The sequence below is a fragment of the Emys orbicularis genome, chromosome 1, assembly GCF_028017835.1.
Source record: "Emys orbicularis isolate rEmyOrb1 chromosome 1, rEmyOrb1.hap1, whole genome shotgun sequence".
Classification (NCBI taxonomy): domain Eukaryota; kingdom Metazoa; phylum Chordata; order Testudines; family Emydidae; genus Emys; species Emys orbicularis.
Window position 1 is genome coordinate 151,655,807 of NC_088683.1, and position 13,058 is coordinate 151,668,864.

At 47.6% G+C, this 13,058-nt stretch overlaps 1 protein-coding gene across 1 annotated transcript in view; it reads left to right on the forward strand.

Annotated features, from left to right (window-relative positions):
* The window catches only part of LOC135889995 (rap1 GTPase-activating protein 1-like), a 58,291-nt gene that overhangs the window by 14,192 nt on the left and 31,041 nt on the right, over positions 1 to 13,058 (forward strand). Inside the window, exons 4-13 of the mRNA XM_065417754.1 lie at positions 210 to 257; positions 1,738 to 1,776; positions 1,871 to 2,062; positions 3,884 to 3,987; positions 4,995 to 5,073; positions 9,732 to 9,785; positions 9,880 to 9,963; positions 10,766 to 10,866; positions 11,830 to 11,959; positions 12,191 to 12,346. Of these exons, the coding sequence (XP_065273826.1) occupies positions 210 to 257; positions 1,738 to 1,776; positions 1,871 to 2,062; positions 3,884 to 3,987; positions 4,995 to 5,073; positions 9,732 to 9,785; positions 9,880 to 9,963; positions 10,766 to 10,866; positions 11,830 to 11,959; positions 12,191 to 12,346 (987 nt within the window). The remainder of the gene's footprint in view (positions 1 to 209; positions 258 to 1,737; positions 1,777 to 1,870; positions 2,063 to 3,883; positions 3,988 to 4,994; positions 5,074 to 9,731; positions 9,786 to 9,879; positions 9,964 to 10,765; positions 10,867 to 11,829; positions 11,960 to 12,190; positions 12,347 to 13,058) is intronic.

The following is a 13,058-nucleotide window of genomic DNA, read 5'->3' on the forward strand; positions in this document are numbered from 1 at the left end:
TGTGGTAGCATCAATGATCTACATGGTCATATTTTAATCATATAATGTCACACCTCCCCCACAACATCTCCAAAAGCAGTGGATTAGAGGGGAAGCATTGAAAGATCTCCTCAAATACACAACCTGGGGCATGGGGTGTGAGGCAGTGGGGAGAGAAAGCAGACATGCTGCTATGTGAGGTTTTACTATCTTTGTCTCTGTGTTTCCAGGGGAGTCGTCTGGATGAGCAAAGATGTTCTCTCCCAACTCCGCTCAAGGTCAGGTTAGGTCTTTGGTGCCTCATATATTATTGAGAATGACAAATAAAGTGTTTCTACTTGCAGCTTGCCCTTCCTCAGCCTTCTGGAGGGGTGAGGAGTCTAGTATTTGTAACTCAAGTCTTTGTGTTTTTATCAGGGTTCTCAAAATCCAAGCAGATTCAATCAGTCGCTTTCGTATTATTAATTATAGAGTAGCTCTGGTGAGATGTTTCCTTGCTTTTATTTTAGTTTAAGTTTTAATAACATTTATAAGAGAAACTTATACTGAGTCACATATCTTTCAGTAAGCATCGTGAGTCCAGAACCTGTAAGGGCTTAGGGTGAGTGCCAGCTGGTCAACATGAAATCTGACCAGCTCCTCCTAATAAGTCCATGACTCTCACCTAATTGGCCAACAAAGAACTGGGTCCCATTTTTTCAAATTCTGACCTTTCTCTCTCCCTTTTTCTATTGTCTCTGCTCTGGTGCTCTATCCTGGTGAGCTAACAAAATCACCCACAAGGAAGCAAGGTGGGCGGGATGTGTGTAGGACGGAGGGGCGTGTCAATGGCAAGCGTGATTAAAGGGAGGGGGCTAGAAGAACATTAAAGTGGATCGACATAGGGTTCTCCCCCAATCCTCTTACACAGCCTCAGCAGCCCCTGCAGTTGTGCATCAGCCACCCTCACTGTCAGAAAATGGAGCCTCACTGCACTCGGGCCCTGTTTTATGGTGTCGGAGGAAAGATGGGGAGAAAGTTCAGTGTGCCTAGCATTGTGAGAATGGGCTTCTGGCAGGCACCTACCTCTACTGTTCCATGGCACAGAGCCCCCTTAGTGTCAGCATAATCACTCATTTGGTAATAGTGCTGTTCAGAGAGCAGGGGTAGAGCTGCCCTATCTGGGAGCTGATCACCTCTTCTAATCAGGGATTACAGGCTCTCCAAATGGCTCTCCACCTCACAGAGCATCCTCGGAGCCTCAACTACACACTGGAGTGTAGCTTTGACCATCTGCAGGCTGGTTTAAGTGACACCCCTCCTGCTCCCAGGATGCAGGAATGATACCAGTGCACTGTGCTCTACCCTACTTGCATAAACACTGTCCCCCCATCCCTAGGTGTCCCTGCATGCTGTCCCTTTATGCAGCAATATGGCACCACTCCAACACTCTTCTTGGCATGGGACAAGGGATTAAGGCTGTCAGGCCACACATGGCTTAATTTGCCTCAATCTGGCTCACAATTTGGTTACTCTGTTTTTGCCTGACTGTGCCCTGTGCAGCTGGGGCGGGGGAGTGGAATCTGGCCCCTGGAGTTTATTTGCTGAAGTTTTTGTGTGTTATAATGCTGTGTGCTGTTAAATGCACCCTAACCTAGATACTCTAAAGAAGTAGGGTTGGACGGGGAGGAGTGGCAGTGGAGGACACGCAGCCTGGGTCACCAAGTGAAGATGGTACTATAAAGGCTCCCTCACGTCTCTGGTCCCTTGTGATTTCAGAGAGAAGAGGAGTATATCCCATACCCCAGCATCCATGAGGTGAGTCACAGCTGGCTCTGCTCTGCTCAGTCTCTTCCTCCACCTCAGTAATGTTATTGGTCTCACAAAGCAATGCCTCTGTCTCTCGGGACAGGTGTTACGGAAAGGGTGGCCATACCCCCTCATTATCCTACCCCAGTTTGGGGGCTATTGGATTGAAGGAACCTGCCATGGCCTCCCCAGCTCGACCTCAGCTCTGCATGACCTGCCTTCCCCCTGCAGCAGTAAAGTGAAGCTAGAGTGCGACCCCACGGCCAAGCTGTACCGCAAGCACTTCTTGGGGAAGGTAAGGGGGAACCCCATGGCCTCTCATTCCACTCCATGGCTAAACTGTATCCCAAGGGCCTCCTGAGGGATTTTGGGGTGACCTCACCTCCTCCCCCCCAGATCCCACACCTCCCCAGTGCCAAAAAAAATGAAATAAGATGTGTCCCACTACACACCCAGCAATGTGCTACTTAGAGTCAGAGCTATGTCAGGGGTGCCCCTTTGCGCCTTGTGTAGTGTCCAGTGTGCTAGAGAAGAGAGAGGTCTCAGATCTGATGAATATAAAGGGGATCTTTTGCTGAGACTTTTGGACACAGACAGACCTTGGGAGATGGAAGGGAAACAACTGTAATGAATCATGGTGGCCACCACATACAGACACTCAGCTGGACATGGGGATCAAACCCAGGCCCTTCAGCACAAAATGTAGAAGGCCTGCCAGCTGAGCTAAAGGACAAACTCTAGTAGCGCTCAGTAACAGGTTGTTATAGCGAGAGAGTGAGAGCGATAATCGCATGCACTAAGCCAATGTATTACACAGGATTGGGGCCAAGTACTCCTTGATCTTGCCATTTCCAGCTATGACAGGTATGGGAACACATGGAAGCAGAGACCAGCCTCCAGGTGAAGTTCAAAGCATGGGCATTTATTAGCTGTCCCACAGGATCTACCTGAACTGGCTCCTCTGGGGTGCTGGGCGTCACCAGGTGGATCTCACGATCATGCTGACCACCTCACAATCAGTTGTCAACAAAACCATGATCGGTTCTGGAGACCAGGTGCCTAAACCAGAGTTGGCTCAGCTTATTTCAACAGACTACCCTTTGCAATACAAGCCCACAGACAGGGGGGAAAATGTGTGCATCTGGTCTCCACTGCAGAAGAGGCCTCATTGAGGCAGAAGTCAAATTCATCTGGTGTGTGAGACCAGAGACAAGGCCAGTGTAGGAATGATATTAGTATACAGACCCCGCACCAGAGGCTTCTTGTCTGAATGAAAGGAGATGTTGTTCTGAATCTGATTCTGGAGACTGAAATTTATTATCTTGGGAGTCTTTCGAAGTGCTGGGTATGCCACCGTTAACCCCATGTCTGTTAAAGTAACCAGGGAGTTTTTCCAGAGCCACCCACATAGCCAGATACATGCTGGATCTGATCTTTGGCCTAGCTGTAGATGACACTGCTAGCCTGATATGACCCTTACCCCCCTCCAAGCAGCAGTAAGAGTTTTCCCCTCTTTTCATGTGGGATGACTGGTCTGGTATAGCAGAGATTCATAGTCCCAATGAGTTTGCAAAATGTGCAAGAGTGGAGTATTGCACAACTGTAGCAAGCATCTGAAGTGCAGTACTACTGAGTCACTGTACGCTAAGCACTCCCTTCTTCTGATCAGCCCAACAGATCTCCTTGGTTCACTGCTGAAACATGTATTAGTGAGCTTGGGTTCAAGAAATCTTCACAGTGACCATAACTCCTGTAGTGGATAGCACCAGCAACAGTAAGAGCTTGCAGCATACTCACAACGGAGTTACTCCTTCAGATCAAAGTGGTAGAGGCCTCTGCTTTTGGTGCTGTGCAGCCCAGGTTCTGTCCTCACAGGGGACCTGGGAAGGAGGAAGCTATGCTCCAGGAATAGCTATGCTCCAGGAATGTCCTGAAAATCTCTATCATGTTCACAGCCTATCCAGATCAACGTGTGAGCATGAGATGATGAGGATGGTGGGAAAGACACCCAATGGTGAAGGGGTATCTTCTCAGGGACTATGGGAGACTGACAATATCGTAGGTATTATCTGATGGTACCTTGGGAGAATGAGCTTCTCTGACTTCCTGTTTTTAGGAGCATCAGAACTTTTACTCCAATGACACAACCTTGGGCTACCTGGTCCTTTCTGTGAAGTATGAGCAGATTGAGAGGCAGGACAACTTGCACCTGCTGCTGAGGTAACAGCACCCAGCATGGAAACACATGTACCATGCTCTGTCTCCCACCTTACCAGGAAGTCTTTCTGTGTGGATTTTGTGACCTAATGTCATTGTCCCAGGGATGGTTGCAGGGAAACCCCTGACTGGGGAAGCCCCTTTTCCTTCTGGCTCATCTTTGAGCGTTCATATTTCTTTACTCCCAGCTTCTCCCAGCTGTCACCCTCAGGAAGCTGAGGGCTGCAGGGCAGCTAGGAGTGGGGAGGGGTCAGGAAGAAGAGGATTTCTGATGTGTCTGTCCCATTGTAGATAGGGAAACAGTGAAAGGATAAGCAGAAATCTTACATAAAAAGGGAGGAATCTAAAAGCCCTCTGAGCTGTACCAGGGAATATTTTCATTGAGCACAGACACACACACAGGAAAGTGCTGGTGGCTGGTTGGAAGAGACCCTGGTTCTATGCAGCACCCCTTCCTAATGGGACTCTGGCATGCTGTTGGCAGGCCAGCCAAAGCCAGATAGAAGGGAGTTATGCTGCCTGACCTATGAGGATGACCTTAGGGCTAGTGCAGTTAGTTTTGTGTATGGGAGTAATGGTTTTGAATCACATTGTTGTCCCAAAATATTCCCTTCTGTGTTGAAGCAGCACCTGGATTTCCTTTGCAATATACTTAACAGTTATTAAAGCAAAAAAGGTCTCTAAGGAGTGATGGAGATCCACGTAGCCACCTAACCAGCTCTGTTTTCTTTCTGCTCAATTAATACCAAGCACTGGTCTACAGGAACCCTAAACAGTGTCCATCTTCCTGTGACATTAGGCACTAGTTACATAGACTCTAGCGTAGCACATATACAACCCTTTTGGGATCTAATTAACCCTTTAGTCGCTGGACCAGAATGTTATGCAAGAACAATATTCCCTCCATAAGAAGAGATCTGGAGGTGCGACAGGAGTTGCCTTAAGCAGCCAGAGATGTTGTTTGCATTTCCCTTTATCATTTGTTCTCTTCTTTTTTTGGTTTGTGGCAGGACTCGAACTGGTACCAAACACGACCTGATCCCCATTTCTTGTCTGAATGAGTTCCCCAATGCAGTCCAGATGGCGAAGGTGAGACCCTAACTGAGTACATTTTCTTTCACACACTCATGGTACAGGAACTCCTCACTTAAAGTCGTCCCGGTTAACGTTGTTTCGATGTTAAGTTGCTGATCAATTAGGGAACATGCTCGTTTAAAGTTGTGAAATGCTCCCTTCTAGTCATTTGGCAGCCGCTGGTTTTGTCCACTGCTTGCAGGAAGAGCAGCCCATTGCAGCTAGCTGGTGGGTGGTTGGAACCAGGGTGGACCAGCAGCCCCCCTATCCGCTCCCCACTCCCCTAAGTTCCCTGTGCAGCAGCTGTCCCTTCCCCCACTGCCATGTGCTGCTCCTGCCCTCTGCCTTGGAGCTGCTCCCAGAGACTCCTGCTTGCTGTACCAGGCGGGGGGGGGGGGGGGGGAAATGGGGGCTAATGTCAGGGTGTCTCCCCCTCCCCCCTGCTCCTGCACCCCGCTTACCCCATCTTCCATAGAGCAGGGGGGACACAGATGGATGGAGGGAGCTTCTAGGCAGTAGTTGTGGGTCTCAGGTCTCAGCAAGCTGATTTAATTAACAAGGCAGTGTACTTAAGCCTGGGGTCAGCTACTTAAAGGGGAAATGCGCATTCTTTCTCTCACACACAGGGTGTGTGTCTCTGTCTGCCCTCCCTCCTTTCCTGCTGCCTTGTAGAGTGTTGTGAGAGTTAACCCTTGAGGGCTCAGTCAATTGCTAGTTCATTTAGCAGTAAGGTATTCCCTGGGAAATAGCCCACCCTCTGACTCCTCCACCTCAACCAAGCTTCACAATCATCATCACTGTGTACCAGTATTAAATTGTTTGTTTAAAACTTATACTGCGTGTGTGTGTGTGTGTGTGTGTGTGTATATATATAATATAGTCTTTTGTCTGGTGAAAAAAATTTCCCTGGAACCTAACCCCCTCATTTACATTAATTCTTATGGGGAAATTGGATTCGCTTAACAAATAAATAATAAATAAATACAACTATGACATTGTTGGCATCACTGAAACTTGGTGGGATAATACACATGATTGGAATGTTGGTGCGGATGGGTACAGCTTGCTCAGGAAGGATAGACAGGGGAAAAAGGGAGGAGGTGTTGCCTTATATATTAAAAATGTACACACTTGGACTGAGGTGGAGATGGACATAGGAGACGGAAGTGTTGAGAGTCTCTGGGTTAGGCTAAAAGGGGTAAAAAACAAGGGTGATGTCATGCTAGCAGTCTACTACAGGCCACCTAACCAGGTGGAAGAGGTAGATGAGGCTTTTTTTAAACAACTAACAAAATCATCCAAAGCCCAAGATTTGGTGGTGATGGGGGACTTCAACTATCCAAATATATGTTGGGAAAATAACACAGCGGGGCACAGACTATCAAACAAATTCTTGGACTGCATTGCAGACAACTTTTTATTTCAGAAGGTTGAAAAAGCTACTGGGGGGAAGCTGTTCTAGACTTGATTTTAACCAATAGGGAGGAACTCGTTGAGAATTTGAAAGTAGAAGGCAGCTTAGGTGAAAGTGATCATGAAATCATAGAGTTTGCAATTCTAAGGAAAGGTAGAAGGGAGTACAGCAAAATAGAGACAATGGATTTCAGGAAGGCAGATTTTGGTAAACTCAGAGAGCTGATAGGTAAGGTCCCATGGGAATCAAGACTGAGGGGAAAAACAACTGAGGAGAGTTGGCAGTTTTTCAAAGGGCCACTATTAAGGGCCCAAAATCAAGCTATTCCGCTGGTTAGGAAAGATAGAAAATGTGGCAAAAGACCACCTTGGCTTAATCATGAGATCTTGCATGATCTAAAAAATAAAAAGGAGTCATATAAAAAATGGAAACTAGGACAGATTACAAAGGATGAATATAGGCAAACATCACAGGAATGCAGGGGCAAGATTAAAAAGGCAAAGGCACAAAATGAGCTCAAACTAGCTACGGGAATAAAGGGAAACAAGAAGACTTTTTATCAATACATTAGAAGCAAGAGGAAGACCAAAGACAGGGTAGGCCCACTGCTCAGTGAAGAGGGAGAAACAGTAACAGGAAACTTGGAAATGGCAGAGATGCTTAATGACTTCTTTGTTTCAGTCTTCACCGAGAAGTCTGAAGGAATGCCTAACATAGTGAATGCTAATGGGAAGGGGTAGGTTTAGCAGATAAAATAAAAAAAGAAAAAGTTAAAAATCACTTAGAAAAATTAGATGCCTGCAAGTCACCACGGCCTGATGAAATGCATCCTAGAATACTCAAGGAGCTAATAGAGGAGGTATCTGAGCCTCTAGCTATGATCTTTGGAAAATCATGGGAGACGGGAGAGATTCCAGAAGACTGGAAAAGGGCAAATATAGTGCCCATCTATAAAAAGGGAAATAAAAACAACCCAGGAAACTACAGACCAGTTAGTTTAACTTCTGTGCCAGGGAAGATAATGGAGCAAGTAATTAAGGAAATCATCTGCAAACACTTGGGAGGTGGTAAGGTGATAGGGAACAGCCAGCATGGATTTGTAAAGAACAAATTGTGTCAAACCAATCTGATAGCTTTCTTTGATAGGATAACGAGTCTTGTGGATAAGGGGGAAGCTGTGGATGTGGTATACCTAGACTTTAGTACTGCAGAAAGGGATCTAGGGGTTATAGTGGACCACAAGCTAAATATGAGTCAACAGTGTGATGCTGTTGCAAAAAAAGCAAACATGATTCTGGGATGTATTAACAGGTGTGTTGTGAGCAAGACACGAGAAGTCATTCTTCCGCTCTACTCTGCGCTGGTTAGGCCTCAACTGGAGTATTGTGTCCAGTTCTGGGCACCGCATTTCAAGAAAGATGTGGAGAAATTGGAGAGAGTCCAGAGAAAAGCAATAAGAATGATTAAAGGTCTTGAGAACATGACCTATGAAGGAAGGCTGAAAGAATTGGGTTTGTTTAGTTTGGAAAAGAGAAGACTGAGAGGGGACATGATAGCAGTTTTCAGGTATCTAAAAGGGTGTCATAAGGAGGAGGGAGAAAACTTGTTCACCTTTGGACACAAATCGGACATCAGGAATGGTAACATACATAAGCCAGTAAGTGAACACTTCAATCTCCCTGGTCATTCTATTACAGATTTAAAAGTCACTATCATTGAACAAAAAAATTTCAGAAACAGACTTCAAAGAGAAACAGCAGAACTAAAATTCATTTGCAAATTTAACACCATTAATCTGGGCTTGAATAGGGACTGGGAGTGGCTGGCTCATTACAGAAGCAGCTTTTCCTCTCCTGGAATTGACACCTCCTCATCTATTATTGGGAGTGGACTACATCCACCCTGATTGAATTGGCCCTGTCAACACTGGTTCTCCACTTGCGAAGTAACTCCCTGCTCTCCATGTGTCAGTATATAATGCCTGCATCTGTAACTTTCACTCTATGCATCTGAAGAAGTGAAGTTTTTACCCATGAAAGCTTATGCCCAAATAAATCTGTTAGGGTATGTCTACACCCAGCCGCTAGTTCGGCGGCTGGCAATCGAAGTTCTGGGTTCGACTTATCGCGTCTTGTCTGGACGCGATAAGTCGAACCAGGAAGTGCTCGCCGTCGATTGCGGTACTCCAGCTAGACGAGAGGAGTACCGCGGAGTCGACGGGGGAGCCTGCCTGCCGCGTGTGGACCGAGGTAAGTTCGAACTAAGGTACTTCGAACTTCAGCTACGTTATTCACGTAGCTGAAGTTGCGTACCTTAGTTCGATTTGGGGGTTTAGTGTAGACCAAGCCTAAGTCTTTAAGGTGCCACCAGACTCCTTGTTGTTTTTGTTCACTTTAGTCTCTAAGGATAGAACAAGAAGCAACAGGCTTAAACTGCAGCAAGGGAGGTTTAGGTTGGACATTAGGAAAAAGTTCCTAACTGTCAGGGTGGTTAAACACTGGAATAAATTGCCTAAGGAGGTTGTGGAATCTCCATCTCTGGAGATATTTAAGAGTAGGTTAGATAAATGTCTATCAGGGATGGTCTAGACAGTATTTGGTCCTGCGATGAGGGCAGGGGACTGGACTCGATGACCTCTCGAGGTCCCTTCCCGTCCTTGAATCTATGAAACATCGTTTCGCTTAAAGTCGCATTTTTCAGGAACATAACTACGTTAAGTGAGGAGTTCCTGTATGTCTACACTGCAATCAGAGTGCAGCATCTGTAGACATATCCGAGCAGGCTTTGATCTAACTAGATTGAATAACAATAGCAGTGAAGCCACAGGCTATCCAAGCCCACCTGGAACCTACATATTTGAGTGGCTAACCTGTGCTGCCACAACTTCATTGCTGTTATATGATCTAGACAGATCACAGCTAGCTCAGGTATGTCTAGAGAGGCTGCCATCACACTTCTGTTTGCAGTGTAGACATACCTTTTGTCTAGCTCTGCTTAACTCTCACTCTTCAGCTTCCTTTCTCACTTCTCTCTCACCTTTCTTTTCCCTTCTTCTTCTCCAGTCTTTTGGCCCTTTCTCATATATCTTTTCTCCTCACTTTGCTTTAGATTTTCTTACCAAGAGACTCCTGCCAGATGATTATAAAGCAATACCCACCTCACCCTTCTGCCTGTAGCGAGTCAGGGTATAGGAAGGGGAGTCACAGCTCACAACAGTGGCAATCAATCACCACTTTTCCTTCTTTCTCTCTCTCGGCAGCTGCTGTGTGAGGACGTGAATGTTGACCGATTCTTCCCTGTCCTCTACCCCAAGGTATGTTTACAGTAGCTTCCCACCTGCCTGTCCCTCTGATGACAGGGGCTGCTGGTGGGATGTGACCGAGACTTTATGCTTTCCGCCCTCCCAGGCTTCCCAGCTCATTGTTGCCTTTGATGAACACGTCATAAGCAATAACTTCAAATTTGGGGTCATCTACCAGAAAGCTGGGCAGGTGAGCTCTCTGCACTCCACAACCAAGCACCCTCAGGCCCAAACACACCAGATCACATTTCTCAACCCCAACCCTATAGAAGGCAATTTAAGCCAACCTGGGGTCGAGGATTTTTTTTCATTCCCTGTCACTCTTGAGTCTTGGGGGCTTCTCTCCTCACATCCCCCTGTCAATATGGCCAAACCTAGTGCCTTCCTCTGGATCCAAGGGTTCATGCCCTGCAATTTCAGCCCTAGAGAATTCTAGTTTCTCTTTGCTGTTTATGAGCCCCAGTCCCACTCTAGTGAGAACAGCTCCTAGTGGTACCAAGCACTGGTACTATGTATCTTTTTCTGTCCTAATGTCTCCTCTCCTTGCTGTAACATTAGTGCACCTCAACTGGGAGATTGTGCCCCCTGCAGGCATTGGCCTTCTCTGTCATATTGGTTCTGGGGACCCCTCGGTGCTGTCTTGAGATCTTCTTCCTTGTGGACCCAAGGAAGCCCTCTAAGTCCTAGAGACTTCTCTCCCCTCTGCATTGTCCACAGGGAGAGAACCCCCTGTTGGCACCATTCTCCATGTTCTGAGTGCTGGAGGACAGGCCTTGTTTTATTTCAAGGAAAAGGAGACAATTTTCCATTATATATAGGGGGATAGGGCTCTGGACCCCACTGAGATGTGAGGATGTAGACTCTGTGTGTGAGAAGGGAAGTGAGCCTTCCCCATATCAGTTTTTCTCTTTTCCTCCTCTCCAGATCCCAGGAGAGGTGAGAGTGTGTATGGGGAATAATCTCTGCTTATCATCTCTCCTCTCCCCTTCTAGACCACAGAGGAAGAAGTCTTCAGTAACACTGAAGAGAGTCTGGCCTTCCTGGAGTTCCTCGAGTTCCTTGGAGACAGGATCCAGCTGCAGGATTTCCGTGGGTAAGCAGGGGACAGCATGGGAGTGACCAGTCAGCACAGCATGGGGGCTGCAGTCAGACACAATTAAGGTACGAAGCACAGACTTGGGGAGCCCAAAGTAGACCCATGTGTCTTCAGCTCCAAAAAATCACAAAGCAGGTCTCCTTCTGCTGGCAGGCCCATATCCTCTTTGTGAGTCCATCTGTTAGAGGGCCACATCCCTGACACTACATTATGGGTTGGATTTTCAAAAGAACTCAGCCCCCATTTAGGCTAAATAGAGCTCCAGCTGTGCATCCTGTGGGGTATTCCCAGAAAGGCTTGGCCTATCGTTTCCCCTGGGATCCTATTGGAGTCCCATTCCCTGCTGGTGCTGTGCATTTACATATCTCAGTATCCAGTCTGGTTTGCCAGCTCTGGCTCTCTCCAATAGGCAGTGTTTGGGGTTGTGTCTCATGACTGGGAGCTGGGCTGAATGGTTGGGGATTTCTCACGGGAGATTCTCGGGACTCTTTCCTGGGATGCTTTTCTCCCAAATGTTAAGCTGTGTGACTGACAGCAGCTGGGACTGGCCCACAAGGATCAACAGAGAATGACATAGCATTGACCATAGCCACACTATCCTGTGCTGCTTTGAGGTGCTAATGGGCATTGATAAGCCTTGGTCCTTACCATCTGCTTCTGTGTGGTACCCTGTGCTCTCCACATTTCTCAACTGGAGATGTTTCCTCTGAGAGTGGCAGGGATGATTGCTCCTCCAAAGCCGCCTGGTTTGGCAGGAATAGATGCCTCTCTAGTTCTCAGTGGAGAGAGGATGATGCCAATAGGAATTTTGTACATCTGTATTCTAGCTACTGCATTGATTTTTGGAGTGCGTGGTGCCCTTCAACCACTGAGCTCTTAAACCTGTCTCTGATGACAACCTTGAATAGCATTACTGGTGTCTACTTCCTTCCCCACACCACATGGTACCAATGCATTCAGGTTCCGAGGAGGCTTGGATGTCACGAGGGGTCAAACTGGCACCGAATCAGTCTATACCAATTTCCGGGGCAAGGAGATCATGTTCCATGTATCTACGAAGCTGCCATTCACAGAGGGAGATGCCCAGCAGGTACCATAAGGGGAGGCACCAAGTGATTCAGGAGGATGGGAGAGTGAACTGGTGGATGGGGCTAGGGACTGGGTGTGTGTTGGAGTAGGCAGTGGTTAGGGATGGGTGTAGATTAGTGGCTGGGGTTGGGTTTCCAGCTGGGGGTATGGGTTGGGAGTGCCGGATGGGGTGGTGGCTGGGGAAGGAATCTCCCCTCTTACTGGTTTCTCTCATTTCATTTGCTCCCTCCAGCTGCAGCGGAAGCGTCACATTGGGAACGACATTGTGGCCATTGTCTTCCAGGATGAAAACACTCCCTTTGTCCCTGACATGATAGCGTCTAATTTCCTGCATGCCTATGTGGTGGTACAGCTCGCTCATGGTGCCATTGGGGAGACCCTCTACAAGGTAAACACAGCCAATGGGCCCCCTGTTTGGTCAGGGATCCCCTTGCTGGTAGTTCGTTCAAACTTCTGCCCCTTGCCTGGAGTGCAAGACCCTTCCTCCAGCTTTTGGGGAGGCAGGAATTCACCTAATCATTCCAACTGCTTTATCAATAACAGTCACCATGCACACAGTCCCAGTGCCCCACATCAGCGATCCGGGCAGGGACGGATTTCCAATTAGGCACAGTAGGCATTCTAGGGGTGTACAGGGAGGGTTGCCAAGTATGTGATCTTCTAGCCCAATTGGGCTATTTTTAGTTGTCTGTTGCCAGGGTTTTTTAGCAGTTGCGAATTGTGGTATTTTGGGCTATTTTACTGCCCTACTGCTGCTGGCCGAATTGCTCTGGAGTCCTTGGGAGCCTCCAGATCTGCCCCGTCCCCTGATGAGACACCCCACAAGCCGCTTGTCTCACGTCGTGCCCCCCTCCTTAGGTGACGTTTGCAGCATGTGCAGAATTCTTTTCCAAGGGAGGCAGAATTTGTTTTCTGCAGAAAATGTGCTGCAGTTCTGCCTTTCGTCCACCAGAGGCCGCTGTGGCACCAGAACAGCCTGAGCTGGCTGAGGCCGACTGGTCTGGCGGGCAGCAGCAAACACCTAGCAGGCGGGTGTCATTTTTTCTTCAAGTGAAAAGTGACAGGCACAGCAGCCTTCTTGGAGCCAGGTTAGGAGGCAG